We start from the raw sequence: 15,632 nt of genomic DNA, 5'->3' as shown, positions 1-15,632 counted from the left end.
AACTAATGATACTGGCATACAATGCTTTGAGAGATACTGCTACAACATGCCATGTAAACACAAGATTTTATCAACCTTGGCCATAGAAATAGAAAGGTGGCATCTGCTGCAAGTCAGTATGTGCTTGATTTTGAATCTATGCACATTTTTCTTGCTTTTTTTGTTTGAAGATAAGACCTTCATTGCTAAGCTTATTTATGTTTTATGAGAAAGCCCACCAGGGTTTACTGGGAAATACCACATGATTTTCTTTTCAAGAAATTCTGAATCCGGGGTTATTGTAAAACTTGTCTCTTTCTTATTTTTTGTTATGGTTTTGCAAGCTTAAAAGAGGATGTCATACACTAATTAGCACATATCTTATCTTCAGTGGAGGATTGTTTGAAGTTAAAACCTCATAGGCCCTCTCAGCTGGACTTGTTTTGAGGTGACTCAAACAGGGGAAATCGTTAAACACCTCCACTGTTTGTGACTGCCATTTATATTAAAATACACAACTGTGAAACCTTTTTCATGTAATGTAAGTAAACAGCAGCAAAAAATTTCCCACCCCCAATTTGCTTCATTTTTCTTGCTCTTTGTCCAGGTAAAATTCAGAGTCTCTGATGGTCATTTCTCTTTTTTCACCAGACTAGCTCATAGCTCCACAAACCGCTCCATGCTATGGACAACCACAGCCCAGACACCTCCAACACCTTGAGCATCGTGCTGTGAGCTTTTCTCAGTACCTGCTGCTCTTCAGAGGAAAGGGCTGACACACTGCCGGTGTCTTTCAGTATGTGTTCCCATCTGATCCATCCCAAACAGTCCTGCAGGCTCTTTTTAGCTACTTCCATTTGTCACTCTGTCACAGCCCAGAGCTTCCTACTAGTTGTTGTTGATACCGCCACTAGCTGTTGTAGATAACCTCACATTTTAACCTTTTTGCTTCCATACAGCACTCTGTGCTTCTCTACCTGATGTGTCTTCATGAGGGATAACCTGGTTCAGTGCTCTGGAAAAGAAACTTCCAAGCTTTCTCCATGGTATATCTTACCAAATCATTTTCTTTAGCTTATTAATCTCCATATTTCCCTCAGCCCCAGCCTTCAAAAATGTGTTTATTTTCTTTATACATCCATTCTGTTCTCTTTTTGGTTGTTCCCTTCTTTTTTCACATAGGATTTCATCCTTGCCTTCCTTTTTCTGTAGTCTGTTTCCTCTTCTAAGCTTCCCTTTATTTTTTTAATCCTGTTTTCCCTCCTCTCTCTGGTGAACTTTCTCTTCTGGTGGGTGCTTTCTCTTCTGATCTTCACTCTTAACTGTCTACATGCTTTTAGGGCTCAGCATTGACAACCACATAAGCAAAGCCTCTGAGACCAGTCATACATAGTTCAGAGAAGCTAGTGATCGTACATAGGAACCACATCCCTGAGTCATATGTATGGGTCTGAAATATGTTTTCGAACTGGAGCCAAAATTGAATTTTCATTTTGTACTGTCTTCCCTACCTCTGGCTTTATAATGCTAAACCTGAAACTGCATTTGAGTCATTAGCTTACTGTAGAGAAGGTGACTTGTGTTAGAAGACTGTGATTAATATGCTGTAAATACACCTGGCTCATCAGACAGCTGAAATGAAGAAAATTATGATGGGTTCTTCATGTGTAATATAGAGCTGGGGCTTCTTTTGGGACACTTATAAGGAAAAATATGGGAGAAAAGAAACTATATAATTTGTTGAATGTTGTATGCTATCAGCATTTAAAAGCAAAGCAGTTTCTTACTTGATGTTTCATGATGTTGTCTCTAGTGTAAAGAAAGAAATTGGTGTTCACATGTTCTGGAGAGCTGGGCAAGCCTGCCAGTTCTCTCCCTGGGATCCCAGACCAAGGGGGTCTATCTGTAAAGCATCCGAGTCTTCTGTAGCAAACCTCCCTTCCTGGGGTATGCAAAGTAAACTGTTAGTGTTCTGGAATGTAGCAGGTTAGGCCGCCATTACTTTACAAGAAGCTGGCAGGATAGTGTTTATACACTAAACATTAAACTATTAGTTTATACACAAAAAGGGAAGCAGAAAATGACTGATTCAGGCACTTGTGCTCAGTTTTCCATTATGGAGCGCATTTGTGCTCTTGTGCCTTGTGCATGTAGGAGGGACTTGGTCTTCAGCACTGATTCCTGTTGCACACACAATGTAGAGCTCAGCTTAATGAACTCGGGAGAATGTAGGATGTGTTTGGTTAAACATATTGTCAACAACAAAAGACAATAAAATCTTGATCCTTTATAGATTCAGAGAGCAAACCAGTTTTTGCTGCCCGCCCAGAGCAGCAGTTCAAATTAGTCCTAATGCTTCAGGAATTATCTCAATTGTTATTTCTTATGCAACAATTCATGAAGGAGTAAAACGAAACCAGAGAGCAATACCTCTGGTTGCTTCACAATGTCTATTAAACATCTCCCTTATACTGTTATCACCATAAGACTTTAGTGGAAGCACTAAATTGGAATTTGAGTGGAAGCCTAAAGTAAAGCACAGCCTCGGGACATGTGGTCTGTGCCTGAAGGACTAGAGTTTCCCAATTTCTATTGTGACTTTAATACAGTAATGATGCAAGTACGGCATACGGGTGTTGCCATTAAATGTCATCCTTACCCACCATTAAAACACCTCAACTGTGAAATCCAAAATAATTTTTATTGCTCTTAAGATACTGAAAACAATGAGGAGCTATTGTTAGCTAGGATGGGTGAGAAATTCATACTACAGTCATAATTCATAATACAGTCACATCATGACTTACTCGAGTCATTAGTCTGTATGAAACACAGGGGTAGAGTGATACATACTGAAAATACATCTACAGAAAGAGATTTGATTCTGGAGCTACCGTGAGAGACTCCACAAGTGACCAAGTCATTTTCATAGGGGTGTTTCCACTTTTGGATTGTGCCTTTTTGTTTCTCTCTGCTCTTTCTGTACATCTGTCACCATTGAACTATCCTTTCCTATTGGTAAAAAGGACTATTGGACCAGGACTGTTTTCTTGTTCTCTGCATAGTGCCTTGGCTGGCATTACAACTGTTGTAGCTACCATAAATGCTGGTGTGTGTTGAGGGTGGGTAGGGGAAACTGTTCTGGAACAATGTTGATATAAATGAATATATAAAAATGCCTTTCTGATTCCCATTCGGTTTGCTAGCTGCAAAAGCCTCTACAGAATTTAAAAGCAGTAAGTTAAATGTGGGAGAGACATGACAGAACTCAGTGCTCCTAATGAAGAAGTCCATTAAATCCATTTCAAAGCGCATCCTTTTTCAAAAATACAGATATTCTAGTTTAAACTGCACAGAGTTTTTACTGTTTATAGACTCTGTCAACCATGTGTCTTACCTTTGGCTTCACTGAGAAGAAGAGTAGTGATCCATACTGCAAACATCTAAAGCAAATAAGAACACAGTTGAAACATAATTAAAAATAGATTCTGGAATTCACCTTAAGGGTTTCCTTGACTCATTAGAAAGAAGTCACAGTGGCCATAGGAGTACTTCAGGCATTTAATTAGTTGGATCCAAAAGAATCAATACTTCCTTAAAGACAGCAAGATTTCAAGAAAATACCTTTGGGATTCTTGCTCTTTGCCATGGAGATTTTGCATATGCAGGATATCCTCTAAGCATGTCTTCCAGATTGTCTTCCTGACCTTGACAAACAGATGCGTTGATTTTCCTCTAGTGCCGCAATTCACGGGCAAACAAATAAGATTCTTAAAGGATTTGCAATAACTTATTTTTACAGTGTGAAGTTTCTGATAGCATGTAATAGAAAAGTTTCTTACAGAAGAGCTATTCGGTGATTGTATTTAAAAGAACCCAGGAACAAATTTAATTTGTGTTTCTATATCATACAGATAGTTTTGACAACTCATTTTGATCATTGCTATCAGCCAGGTAAGCTTATCGGCCCTGATCTGTTTGATCACTACTACTGCAAATAACTTACATTCAAATGAAAGAAGATTGCTCTTAGAAAACTCTAATATCAGGCTCTGATCCTGCAATGAGTCCTGCAAAGGCAGAGCCCTGCATCCTCTTCCTGACATTCCCACCTCTTGTCCTCCCTGTCCCCTGAAGTCCATAGTATGCTGTCAGGAGCTAAGAGTTCTCCCTGTGAAATCCACTGAAGGTTCAAGCATGTCCTGCTTCCAGCTCCTATGCTCCAGCAACTCACCAGATACTCCACACCTTATCATGATGCACCTTATTTCAGTCCCTTAAATGTTCTTGGCTCCAATGTATTCCATTTTACCTTGGCAGAGCTTAGAGCAAGTTCTTTAGGTTCACCTCTCTGCTGATTTTGGTAAGCCTTGCAGAAGCTCTTTGAGGAGCCTGGAATGAAGCAGAACACAGGACAGAGGAACACTCACCCCACTGCTGCTCCACAACCCTTGGGTTTCCAGCTGCACCTGTGGCTTTGTTGGCTGGTGCTAAGAGGTATCTCCTTGTATAAGGCATGCTTCATCTGAGATAACACGAACCAGGTCAGACCAGTTACTGCGTGACTCCGCCTGTTTCAATGCAAAGTTTCAAATAGGGTGTTATTGTCACACATTGGTAATTGTCTCTAAAGCTAAAAAGAGCTGGGAAGTGTGGTGTAAACACTGAACATGCAGCCCTTTCAGGATCAGGACAAGGCTCCGCCGTAGGCTGGGCTGCTCATCTCTGTGTGATGCTGAGCTGGGACTCGTGTGAGTAGCATCACACTGGAAGGCTGTAGAGAGCCCAATCTTTTGGGTCCTATTCTAAAGTTTCAATAGCAAAAGCATCCTTCCTGGAGCTAATCTCCGCCTTAAATCATTTACAGACTGAGGCAAAATTTGTTAGTTAAGTGTACCATTACATCATCAAGACATAAACAAGGTGTTTTTGGATGAGCTCGTATGTGTGTTGCAAGGTTTAAGCTGTTACCTGAGAAAAGGCAGAAAGAAAAGGATGAAAAATGGCAATAAAATAAATTGCCCAGTCTGTCATCTGTTATTTGTTTGTCTTGTATTTCTCTCTTCTATAATTTGCTAGTGGATGAATTACCTGACTATTCTTTGTAAAATGACAGAAATGCCTTTAAACAAGGGAGCACAGTCCTTAGGCAGACTGTTACCACATCCAGTCACCGTGAGTCTTCATAATTAAATTGTAATAATTGCAGTAATTTTAGTTTTCGGAGTTTTGGTAATGATGTCTTTTCACACAGTACTATGTTGTTGTCAAATTGTTATGTTAACATTTCTGATCAGGCTTTCCTAGAAATCTTTGTTTCTGTATGTGTGTCTTTTCCAGCCTAAATGATTCTATGATTCTGTGTAGACACAAATGAGAAACTCTCATCTCAACATCTTGATGTTAAACCCTTTAAGTATACTGGGTGACCATTGACACCTCCTAAGCCAGGGGAAACTCCTTTTTGGTACAATCCTTTCCACTGACTGATGACTTATCTCACATCTAACACATACAAATATAAATTGGGTTAAAGTGATTCTTAAGAGTGATAGCTACAATAACCTTTTGTTTGTTTATTTAGGTAGCCTTGAAAGGTTAATTTCTTCAGATGCAGATTGCAGATACTAAAGAGATCCTCCATCTTCTGTGCTATGTAACTCTAGCAGAAAATTAAGAAGGAAGGTTAGTAAGTACATCAAGGAGTTCAGGTTTTTAATTTCTTCAGGACTAAATTAGTCCAGTGAAGTGATGAATTATTCACATTAAATTTCATCTGAGTTATCTTCTGCTCACATAATGAAAGACTGTTGTTAGGGTGCAAACTGGTCCATTAAATGGTTAAAAGAAGCACACAAAAAGAAATCTGCTTCCCAGTTATCCTGGGTCATACTGGCCAAAACTGGATATAGTGATAGTTCATTGGTGCTCAGAACTGTGATGCTACAGTGTATGGTATACTTGGATCTGGTGATCTGGTGCTTAGATCTGTGATGTAGTGTCATATTCAAAGGGAGCTGATATTTGGTATTTATATCTCTAAGAATTTATAGACACATTATGAAAGGCTGATTCATTAGAATTTAAGGGCCTCACAGAAAATCAGTTCCTAATCTCCTTCTGATCTACTTCCTTCTTGTTATTTATAATATTGGACCAAACCCTCACTTCAGTCTATCCTCACCATTTCTTCCCACTTCAGGAGAAGTCAGGTCATTGACTTCTTTTTCCTGACCTGCAGAAACAGGTCACTCAAACTTTTAAATTAATCTAGTAGATTTAATAAATTATTGTTGTTAATTTGAATCCATGGATTTTACCTATTTTGAGCATTTTAGCATATATGATCCCTGGGGAGCTCAAGAAATCAGAATTACCCATTGCATTTAGAAGCTTATCTGGTACCTGGTATTATAATCCCAAACCACACTTCAACCCTCTGCTGCAAGATGAACTTTCAATAGCAGCCTTATGGTGAAGATATCAGATTACTTATAATATTCAATGATGTTGCAAAGTTAAAATCAGAATGATACATATTTAAGGGCTTTTTAGTTTACTTATGATGGGAGCATCGTCTTGCTTCCTAGATGCAAATGTGTACTAGGCAATATTATAAATCATCATTCCAGCTAGTATTGAGCATCAACTGGAGCTTAACTTCTCTAGGCTTTTCCCAGCACATGTGAAATGATTATTTAGTGGTGTTCATGCTGCCTTTCAGCAGTCAGCGAGGCACTGCAGCTCTCCTTCAGCGTGTAAGACAAGGTTACTGAGAGAGCAGGGCATCTTCGTATTTGTAACAAATTAGTCAGAGGATTTACTCCAGCAGATAAGCATGAAATCAGTTTTCTATGCTAGTTTACTAATACCAGGAAAGCTCACAGCTCAGCAACATTGGGAGATGTCAGCACTTCTGTGTTGGCTTCTAGAAAACTTCTCACTTTAATGGGGTTAAGTACTTCGGTACTATTTGGGACCCATAAAGTAAGCAGCAAGCCACAAAGTGCTGACTTTCCATCCCTCAGAAGTTCCTGAGCATTTCTCTTCCATAAGCTTGTCCGTGCAGGTGCTGAACTCAGGCACATTTCTAGCACACCCAGCATCCTTTATTAAACATCTTGCAATTATGCAACTGTGAGAAGAATCATCTCTTTTTGTTTGTCTGGAGGTGTGCAACTGCTGGCTTCCTTTCATGCTTCCTCTTACTAGTGTAGGAGAAAATGAACCAGTCACTTTGTATTTGCCTTCTCAGTGACCCTTTGCATTTTATAGATCACATTCACACCTCCATCTCTTTCCTGGGCTGACTCCTGTTTAAATCTTACATTTCAGAGGAGGTGGGAAAATAACTGCTTAATGCATGCAGCTGGAGCAGATGAACATTAATCTTTTGCCCATCATTACTAAATCAGTGAGGAAAATTCCTTCTGTCCAAAAGTTTCCTCAATGAGTGTGTGTTTTCTTGAGGGTTGAAGTGGCTGAAGATGGAAGAAGGTTCTTTCTGCAGCTCAAACACAGCTTTGTGCAGTGTCTCCTAAAAGCTACTTTCCATAGCAATGTCTGTAAGAGAGGAATTTAGGTGATGAGGTACAGTGCATATAATATGATAAAAAAATAAGACTAATAGGTATAATTTATGTAAGTTATTGTGTAGGGTTGTTTATGCTGGTTGGGGTGTTTTTCCCTTTTTATCTGCATTTTTTATCCTTTAATTGTAATTGCACCACTTGTCATATCTATACCTGGAGAGTAATCTTTCTGGACAAGGACCTACCTGTCTACATACCTACCTACCTATGTATATTGTCGGGTATGTGATTCAGTTTTGGGTCGTGTATGAATAATATTTATTATAAATGGTAACGGTGATGTAATGGTCACCTTTCCAACACAAGAGTTGTAAGACCCTCCCTAGGGAAGTAAAACTGTTGAATAATAACCCTTAAATACCAGCAAGTATTTTTGTATTCTTTCAGCCTACTTGGCTACTGAAATAGATATGAAGAGGTTATTGTTCCTGTTATCCGCTCTTCCTTCATTATGATCCAGCTTCTAATAGTCTTGTTGATGCCAATCTCAGTGGGATTACTCGTAGAATAAAAACTTCTTGGATAAAGAGAGACCACCAATGCTAAGTTCCACTCGCTTTGTATTTTAATACCATTTGAATTAACAACTGTTGCGTGACTTATTCATAACTCCCATACAAGACCACGTTTTTGTTTTGTACTTTGTGAGGTGTGTCTGGAGATACCATGAGATTTGGTCTGTGACTAGACCTAGCTCCTGACTAGGTTTTGTACCAGAAATTAAAACAAAGTGAATAAATTATTGGGAATATTGACTTCTGTCTGCTCTCCTCATAGCAGTGTGTATTTTCAAGGATGTGCTTGTGTAATTAGCCATCCTTTATTCCAGGCTTAGTTCCCTCTGGTTAACTATAACACTTACTAACATTCCTAAGTTGGGAGAGGAATTAACTTCACAAAGGATCACCGAATCATAGAATGGTTTGGGTTGGAAGGGACCTTAAAGATCATCCAGTTCCAACCCCCCTTTGTGTCTTAATAAACAAAATCAGTTTATCCCTACTGGTATGACTTAGTTTGTGTCAATTCCAAGGCAGTTAGCTTTCCATCGTCCCTGTGATAAAACAATCATGTGCTTGGTGCATATTCTGGATTTAGAAGTACAAAACAAAGAAATTAAGAATGTGAGATAAACAGAAAATTTTAAATCTCCTCCAGCAAGGTATTTTAAGGCCTATGGACACTATGTGCATTGACCTACATTAGTTAAGTACAGTGCAAAAACAGAAAGAATGAAGTAAAGCTTTGGAAAGCTTTTGATTTTTTCCTAACCAATTGCCATTTCTTTCTCTCATCAGCTATCTAGTATGAAATTATTTGTTTTGTACTTTGGAAAAGTTATAAGTTATTTTAAGAAAAGACAATTCTATACCATTTAAAATGGATTTCACAGATTAATGGAAAAGCATGTAATAAAGATTCTAATCCTAGCTGTTTTCCACTGTCCCATAGAAGGCTGTGATAAATGTATTGTAATTGATCATGATTAATTTTGTTATATGGTTTAAAGATTATGTGGAGTGGTGGAATAGAAGCTTTATCTGAAGGCCTTTGATTTTATATAGCTGGTGGTTATTAGCAAAATAGGAAGCCATCCTTTCTGAGACAACTGGGGCAAATCCCTGTCTGGTAGCATCATTACTAAAGTGTCATGCCTCCAGAAGCACTGTATTTCTATCTTTTCCTAGTTGCTGTTTCTGTCTGAAATTAAAGAAGACTGGAGCACCTCCTGTATGACGATAGGCTGAGGAAGTTGGGGCTGTTCAGCCCGGGGAAGAGAAGGCTGCGTGGAGACCTCATAGCAGCCTTCCAGTATCTGAAGTGGGCCTATAGGGATGCTGGGGAGGGACTCTTCGTCAGGGACTGTAGTGACAGGACAAGGGGTAACGGGTTAAAACTTAAACAGGGGAAGTTTAGATTGGATATAAGGAGGAAGTTCTTTCCTGTTAGGGTGGTAAGACACTGGAATCGGTTGCCCAGGGAAGTTGTGAGTGCTCCATCCCTGGCGGTGTTCAAAGCCAGGTTGGACAGAGCCTTGTGTGGCATGGTTTAGTGTGAGGTGTCCCTGCCCATGGCAGGGGAGTTGGAACTGGATGATCTTGAGGTCCTTTCCAACCCTAACTATTCTATGATTCTATGATTCTAAGATGGTTTATATTAAACAAGCTAACATCGGCTTCTGGGATGGCTGAATGATTTCTATATGAAGATAAAAGCATTTTATGTGTTTATTTCTGAAAGGTAAGACTAAAGATAGAGGCATAGAAATTCTACCTATTCTAGTCCCTCACCATATTTCCTCTGTATTTCAGTCTTAATCAGGTTTTAATATCCTTATATCTCATTTTTATCAAACTGTTAAATGACTATTAATTGTCAAAGCAGAATGTTCCATGTTAAAAAATGTATGATAAAGTCAATAGAATGAATTTAATTCCTACAAGCTGTTAGCTGTCATTACATAGAAACACCTAATAAAATAATTAAGTGATTTCATACTGGGCTTTCAATGTGTCCATGGCCTGGTTTATATGGGTTTGGTTGTTATTTTGCAAGTGCTGGTTTTGTTCCACTGTATTTCCTTTAACTTCAGTCAAGTACAGGAAGTTTATGTCAAGGTGTTGTTATGTTCGTGTCACTGTCATCAGGTTCTTAACTACTTGTGGTGCAGCAAGAACAGTAATGGTTTAATAAAGCTGCTTATTGTTTCTGTAGTATCCTCTGCATTGGCAGCCTTATCACAGGTTTGTGCTTGTCCCTGGTTTGTGTCTTGTCTGGAGAGGAGGTTTCAATTTGGAGCTGTGCAAAGGCACATGATGATCTATAGATTCCTTCCTCAAAAGGACCCATGGAAGGGGCTGGCAGAAGGAGAAGCAGCACACAGATGGCTCCCAAGGTCTGCTTGGTGTCTCTCACCAGCTTTTCCACTCCTTGTGGATGACTTACGCAGATAATAACCTTGTATCACATTTGTTTGTGAAACAAGACTGCCTGTGAACAGGAAGGCTGCTTTATTTTGCTTTTGAATGTTGCTGTTTCTTTGGTCAGTTTGGTTTTTTAGTATCCTTTGAAGTGCTATCAGAATTTTAATGATCTGTGGGCCGCTATTGGTATTAAATCAGGTTTTAATGAAGCGCTACCTCTGCCCTGTGCTGTTTTTGGAAGGTCTCTCAACACTCATTTGAGATCGGCCAGCCAGTGCAGTGTAGCCTATGAAGAAAAGCATCTTTCTGTACATGAAGTAACAAAAAAAGCCACAGGATTGCATTCATTTCTTTTGCAGCTAAACCAGCATCGTGTTCAATGTGACTTCAGAAAAACTGAGCATCTCCTTTTCAATTTTAAGCCTTTTGGCTTTGAAGTTAGGAAATCACAGATTATTTTGGAAAATTGTGAAGAAAACACTCACAAGGAACAGGGAAAACTCTTTAAAGAGCTACCCCAACTGAGAGTTACGAGGCAGAGTTGCAAAGCCCAAAGTTATTTTAAACCCAAGGAATGTGGGAGTGGGATGTTGCAATTGGCACAGCATGTAATGTATAAAGGCATTACCACACCGATTAGACCTAATAAGTTTAACTGGAGTGTTTCATAACGTGAGTTCAACACGGCTTCTTTTGAAGTTAGTGAAGTTATTGCCATTGTTTTCAATAAGCGAGGGCAGAAGCCAGCATTGCAGTGTTGATTTCAGGGTGTATATAGTTGTGGGTTGTATTTGAGGTGCGTTTAAATGTCTGAAAAAGATGTTAGATCTCAGTATATTCCAGTGATCTGTTATTGGACTGGAACTAAATGCTAAGTGTGATGAACTGGAGAGTGAAAAGCTTTCAGATTGGTTTCTGCGTGAGCTTCATGCTTCTGAAAACCAGTTGAGTGGTGGACACATCACTTGCAGAAGATTGCAGCAAGCAGCCTTGGAGCTGTGCCTGTTTGGGGTTTATTTAATGGTTAAGCCTTATGGAAAGAAATGGCTATCTAGGCATTCTTCTAAACTGCGTTTTAACAACTATGGAACAGAAGGTTAAAGTCCTCCAGTGGCAAATAAGGGCTTCTAGGCTACTAGTACTCCCCAGTCTCATGACTGGACACATTTTGGATGCAGTGGACAGACAGTTTGTGTGCAGAGCAGGTACTTGCTTCCCAGATGTGTTGGAGCACATTAGATGTGCACTGCAGTGTGTGTACATCCTTGTCTCCTCTCTGGGAGAGAGGATGCTGAAGCTCTGCTATGAGCACGTTAACCATGGACTGATTTGAGCAATGGTGGTATATGCAAAGGAGGCAGCACTGATTATTCTTGTCTTTTGCAATGTTAGTTATAACATATATAAACATTTTAAACAACCATTATCTGCTTTCTGTTACTACCAGCCAGACTACAGCCAGTTTAGGTTGGCTGAGACTAATGTGAAACATCTAATGAATCAAAGCTAGAATTATGAACAGTTACAAGAGGTGAGAGCCAAATGAAGCCTGGGCTGCGCTCAGGATCAGCGCTGGTAACTTAGGAGTTTACTACAGCCTTTGCCAGCTCCATCAGGATCCCTGCCACCACTGGGACCAGCTACTTTATCTTGCTCAGCTGCAGTGTTTCACTGTGTGCCAGGCACATGGTCTCAGAACACTCTATTATTCATAGGCAATATAGATATGCTAGATGGATTCTGTGTCCAGGCAAAGGGGAGCCTTGAGCACTCATCTGGATGAGAACGTGCCATCAGCCAGGCAAGTTAAGCTTGGAAGCCAGTGGTTTTTAAGGTCCTCAGGGCTGGTAATATGAACAACAGTCAGAGCTTGCATCATATGTGATAAAAAGTAAGGGGTCTCCAGACAGACCTTCCGGCTGCTGAAGTCCAAGCCCCAGTGATTGCACTGATGTCAGAGCTTGGCTTGATAAGTTGGAGCATTTAGCCAAGAAATCAAAGGCCATCCTCATCTGGCAGTTTCATGGGTTCTGGGGAAACCAGCTATTTTGTTTCTCTGAAAGACTTCATGCTAGCTTTGAAAACACTCTTCAAAAGGATTGTTTTCCATGGCCTTCATCTAACTGCTGCCACTTCTTAAAGTAATAATTCTCTCTTTGCTATAAAATGCAAAATTTTCCTGGTGGGGTAAGCTAATACTTTTCCTTTTTTCATTTGCGATTTACAAAACAAAATAGAGGTTAACGGCCTTTTTAGCCTCTTTAGTATAACACTCTTGCAATAATAACTGGGAGTGCATTCACTAGCATGAAATCTTAAGTATAGTGGAAACGGCACTTCAGGAGTTCTTGGTTTTGCCTTTATAAAGTTTCTCTGCAGCACCCTTTATCCCAGTAGGATTTAATCACTGAAACTTTTCTCATAACCTGCAGTAATACTTTACAAACTCCTGAAATTTAATAATCTAAATTATTATTTCTTATGCACTATGTACACGTGTGCCTTTTAACATGTTTACCGAACTCCGTGTATATGAATCTGTATGACACGTGAATGAGATATTTACTGAGAGTAATTTTGATGCCATTGAAATTAAGTCATTGAAGTGATAAAAAGAATTGTCTTCAGACAGCTACAGAATCCACATACTGAGAGTTAGGTATGTGCTTTCAAGATTTACACAATCCTTTTCTCCATTATATAAATGCTGATTACAGGGAGCTCTGGGACCCGATGAGAAGCAATTCCAGCTCTCCCAGTCTATGAGGAGCACATGCAAGACTGCTGTTCAGAATGGCCTAAAAAATCATGGCATGTTTGGTACTCCATTATAAAATAAACTGATTTCTTTCATTAATGAAATACTCCACCTGCCTTGCCATAAAGATATTAACAATAATCAACTGCAGAGGAGAAATGGTCCAGGTTACTGAAACAGCAGAGGGAACGAGCCCCAGGTTCTACCTGTCTGTGCTGTACACAGTCATATGCCTCAACCTGATGCAATATATACATCTGGAGAATTGATAAAGGAGGATAATAGATCTCATAATATGATTATTTTGTGAACTGTATCAGGTTCTCATTTTATTAAAGGGCTCCCTAAACAGCTGAGGTATCCTTCCAAAATTAGCTAGGTTGATGTGTGAATACCAGCATCTCTACCCATAGTTTCAATTGATTTGCAAAGACACTTTGATCCCTAATTATATGTGATGGTTCATCTAGATTATCAGCCCCAGAAAGGAATGCTTTCTGGTTCTCAGGCCAGGGTCTGTGCTCTGGCAATGTTCTCATTACATATGGGGGCGAGACCCAACATGCACCACCCTTCTTCATGTAGCAGTCAGCTGGGAAGAGAGCTCTATGGTGGAGCTGCCCCAGTCTTTAAATTGAGGGAAAAGAAACAGCTTCTCTTGCATCCCTGAGCAGCACCACTAGTTCATTATTGCCTTAAAATAGTATAGCCTCTAAACAATGAATTAATTATTAGCTTGCCTCATTAGTTAATCTCATTAGACTGATTGTGCAGGCATTTTATCAGCACAATTGAAAGTAAATTACTAGGAACATCACTTTTCTGGTTGTATTTTTGATTGTATAGTAGATCACTTGAAAATGCTCTTGCTTCAGTGTAGTGCAAACTTGTCCTCCTAATTTTTGTGTTCAGATAAGAGGGAATTAGATAGTTGAATCAGATGCTTTTGCCAAATGATGTTTTAGGGAAGGAAAAATTAAGCCTATAAAATGGTAGCACGGAGAATATACCCTACTTTTATTATCAATTTGCATTACTGATGTTCCTAGGAAGCGTTGCTTGAAACAGGAGTCCAAAATGCCAGGCCTTGCACAAGTACCATGATACTTGCAGATAATCTTCCTAAATTAGAGCAAGAGTTTAGCTGCCTAAAGGGAAAATACTTTAAAATGTCACCTTACAAGTAATTTGCATGTAGTTTTTATTATCGGCTATTAATTTCTAAACAGTATCTAAGGGCCTGGAGTACTGAAACACTTAATGAGGGTTTAGAAATGATAACAAAATATAACAAGCATGTATTAATCACAGCAAGACACTCTTGTGAATTGAACTTGATGGCTGGGTCTTGAAATGTGCTTGGAGTTTCCTATGAAACTAATAAATATGATTACAGTTGTAGAGACACCTCCACACAGCAAGAACTTTATTACCCAGGACAGGATCAACAACCACCTGCATGTATTCTATGCAGGAGAATAAAGCTTGGATGTTCACACAGAGGGTCATGAAACTGTGGGCGATTCAGCACGCACATTTTAGCTCCTTTTTATAGCGTCATTTCCATCATCCAGTTACTTGCATCACGGCAGTACCTGAAAGGTAAAGATCTTGATCCTGATGCAGCTAGCAGCTGAGATAGATAAACAGGAGGGATGGAGGAAGCAGAGACTGACATTGATAAACCAAGTATGAGGCAGTTGACAGCAGTCATTGTTGCCTACCCCATTAGCTGTCAGCATTTAATGGGATTCCCTAGGTGTATGCTGCAGTGCCTCTTAGACAAAGGAACTATTGATCTACTATTTTTGCCTCTTCATCTTTGCTGTTTCGTGACATTTCATCTGTGAAATTTATTCTGGTTTACCTGTATTCTTACATATGAGAAGTTAGAGCTGCTTGATGTTTTTTGAGAATTGGAATTAAGCCTTAAATTAAATAAGCTGCACTTTCCTGCTCAGCCTGACTGTATTTTAAATCTTTCCCTGCAGAAATTCAGTGAGAAACAGTGTTAACTTGCTCAAAAAAGAAGAAAAGGAAAAAATCCCTGGAAACTCCCTTTCTCATAGTGAAGCACATGCTTTTTGAAAACAAAACAGTGCTGTTCAATGGAGTTCACATTCTACTGGAATGGAGTTCACATTCTACTGGAGCACCATGTTTAAAATGGCAAGTGGCTGGCAGCATTTGCTGGCAAGCATATATCCACAAATGGTTGTTGCATGTTGTTATTAGAGTTCAGTTCAAGCGTGTATCAGTACATTTGAGATCTTTGGAGTGGCATATGAGTGTATCCATAGAGGTATCATATACTAATATCTTCTGTGAGGTAGAGAATTACAATTTACATTATTTGAATCCTTAAAGGGTGTGAAAAGG

At 39.4% G+C, this 15,632-nt stretch overlaps 1 protein-coding gene across 1 annotated transcript in view; it reads right to left on the bottom strand.

Annotated features, from left to right (window-relative positions):
- The window catches only part of LOC136010079 (uncharacterized), a 45,016-nt gene extending 41,353 nt beyond the window's left edge, over positions 1-3,663 (bottom strand). The window contains 3 exon segments of the mRNA XM_065670713.1: positions 1,767-1,921; positions 3,377-3,422; positions 3,604-3,663. Coding sequence (XP_065526785.1) covers positions 1,767-1,921; positions 3,377-3,422; positions 3,604-3,663 — 261 coding nt within the window.
- Between the last annotated feature and the right edge of the window lie 11,969 nt (positions 3,664-15,632).

This window comes from Lathamus discolor, chromosome 3 (assembly GCF_037157495.1).
Source record: "Lathamus discolor isolate bLatDis1 chromosome 3, bLatDis1.hap1, whole genome shotgun sequence".
Classification (NCBI taxonomy): Eukaryota; Metazoa; Chordata; class Aves; order Psittaciformes; family Psittacidae; genus Lathamus; species Lathamus discolor.
The sequence above is the reverse complement of the archived record's forward strand: the minus strand, read 5'-3'. Positions and strand labels throughout refer to the sequence as shown.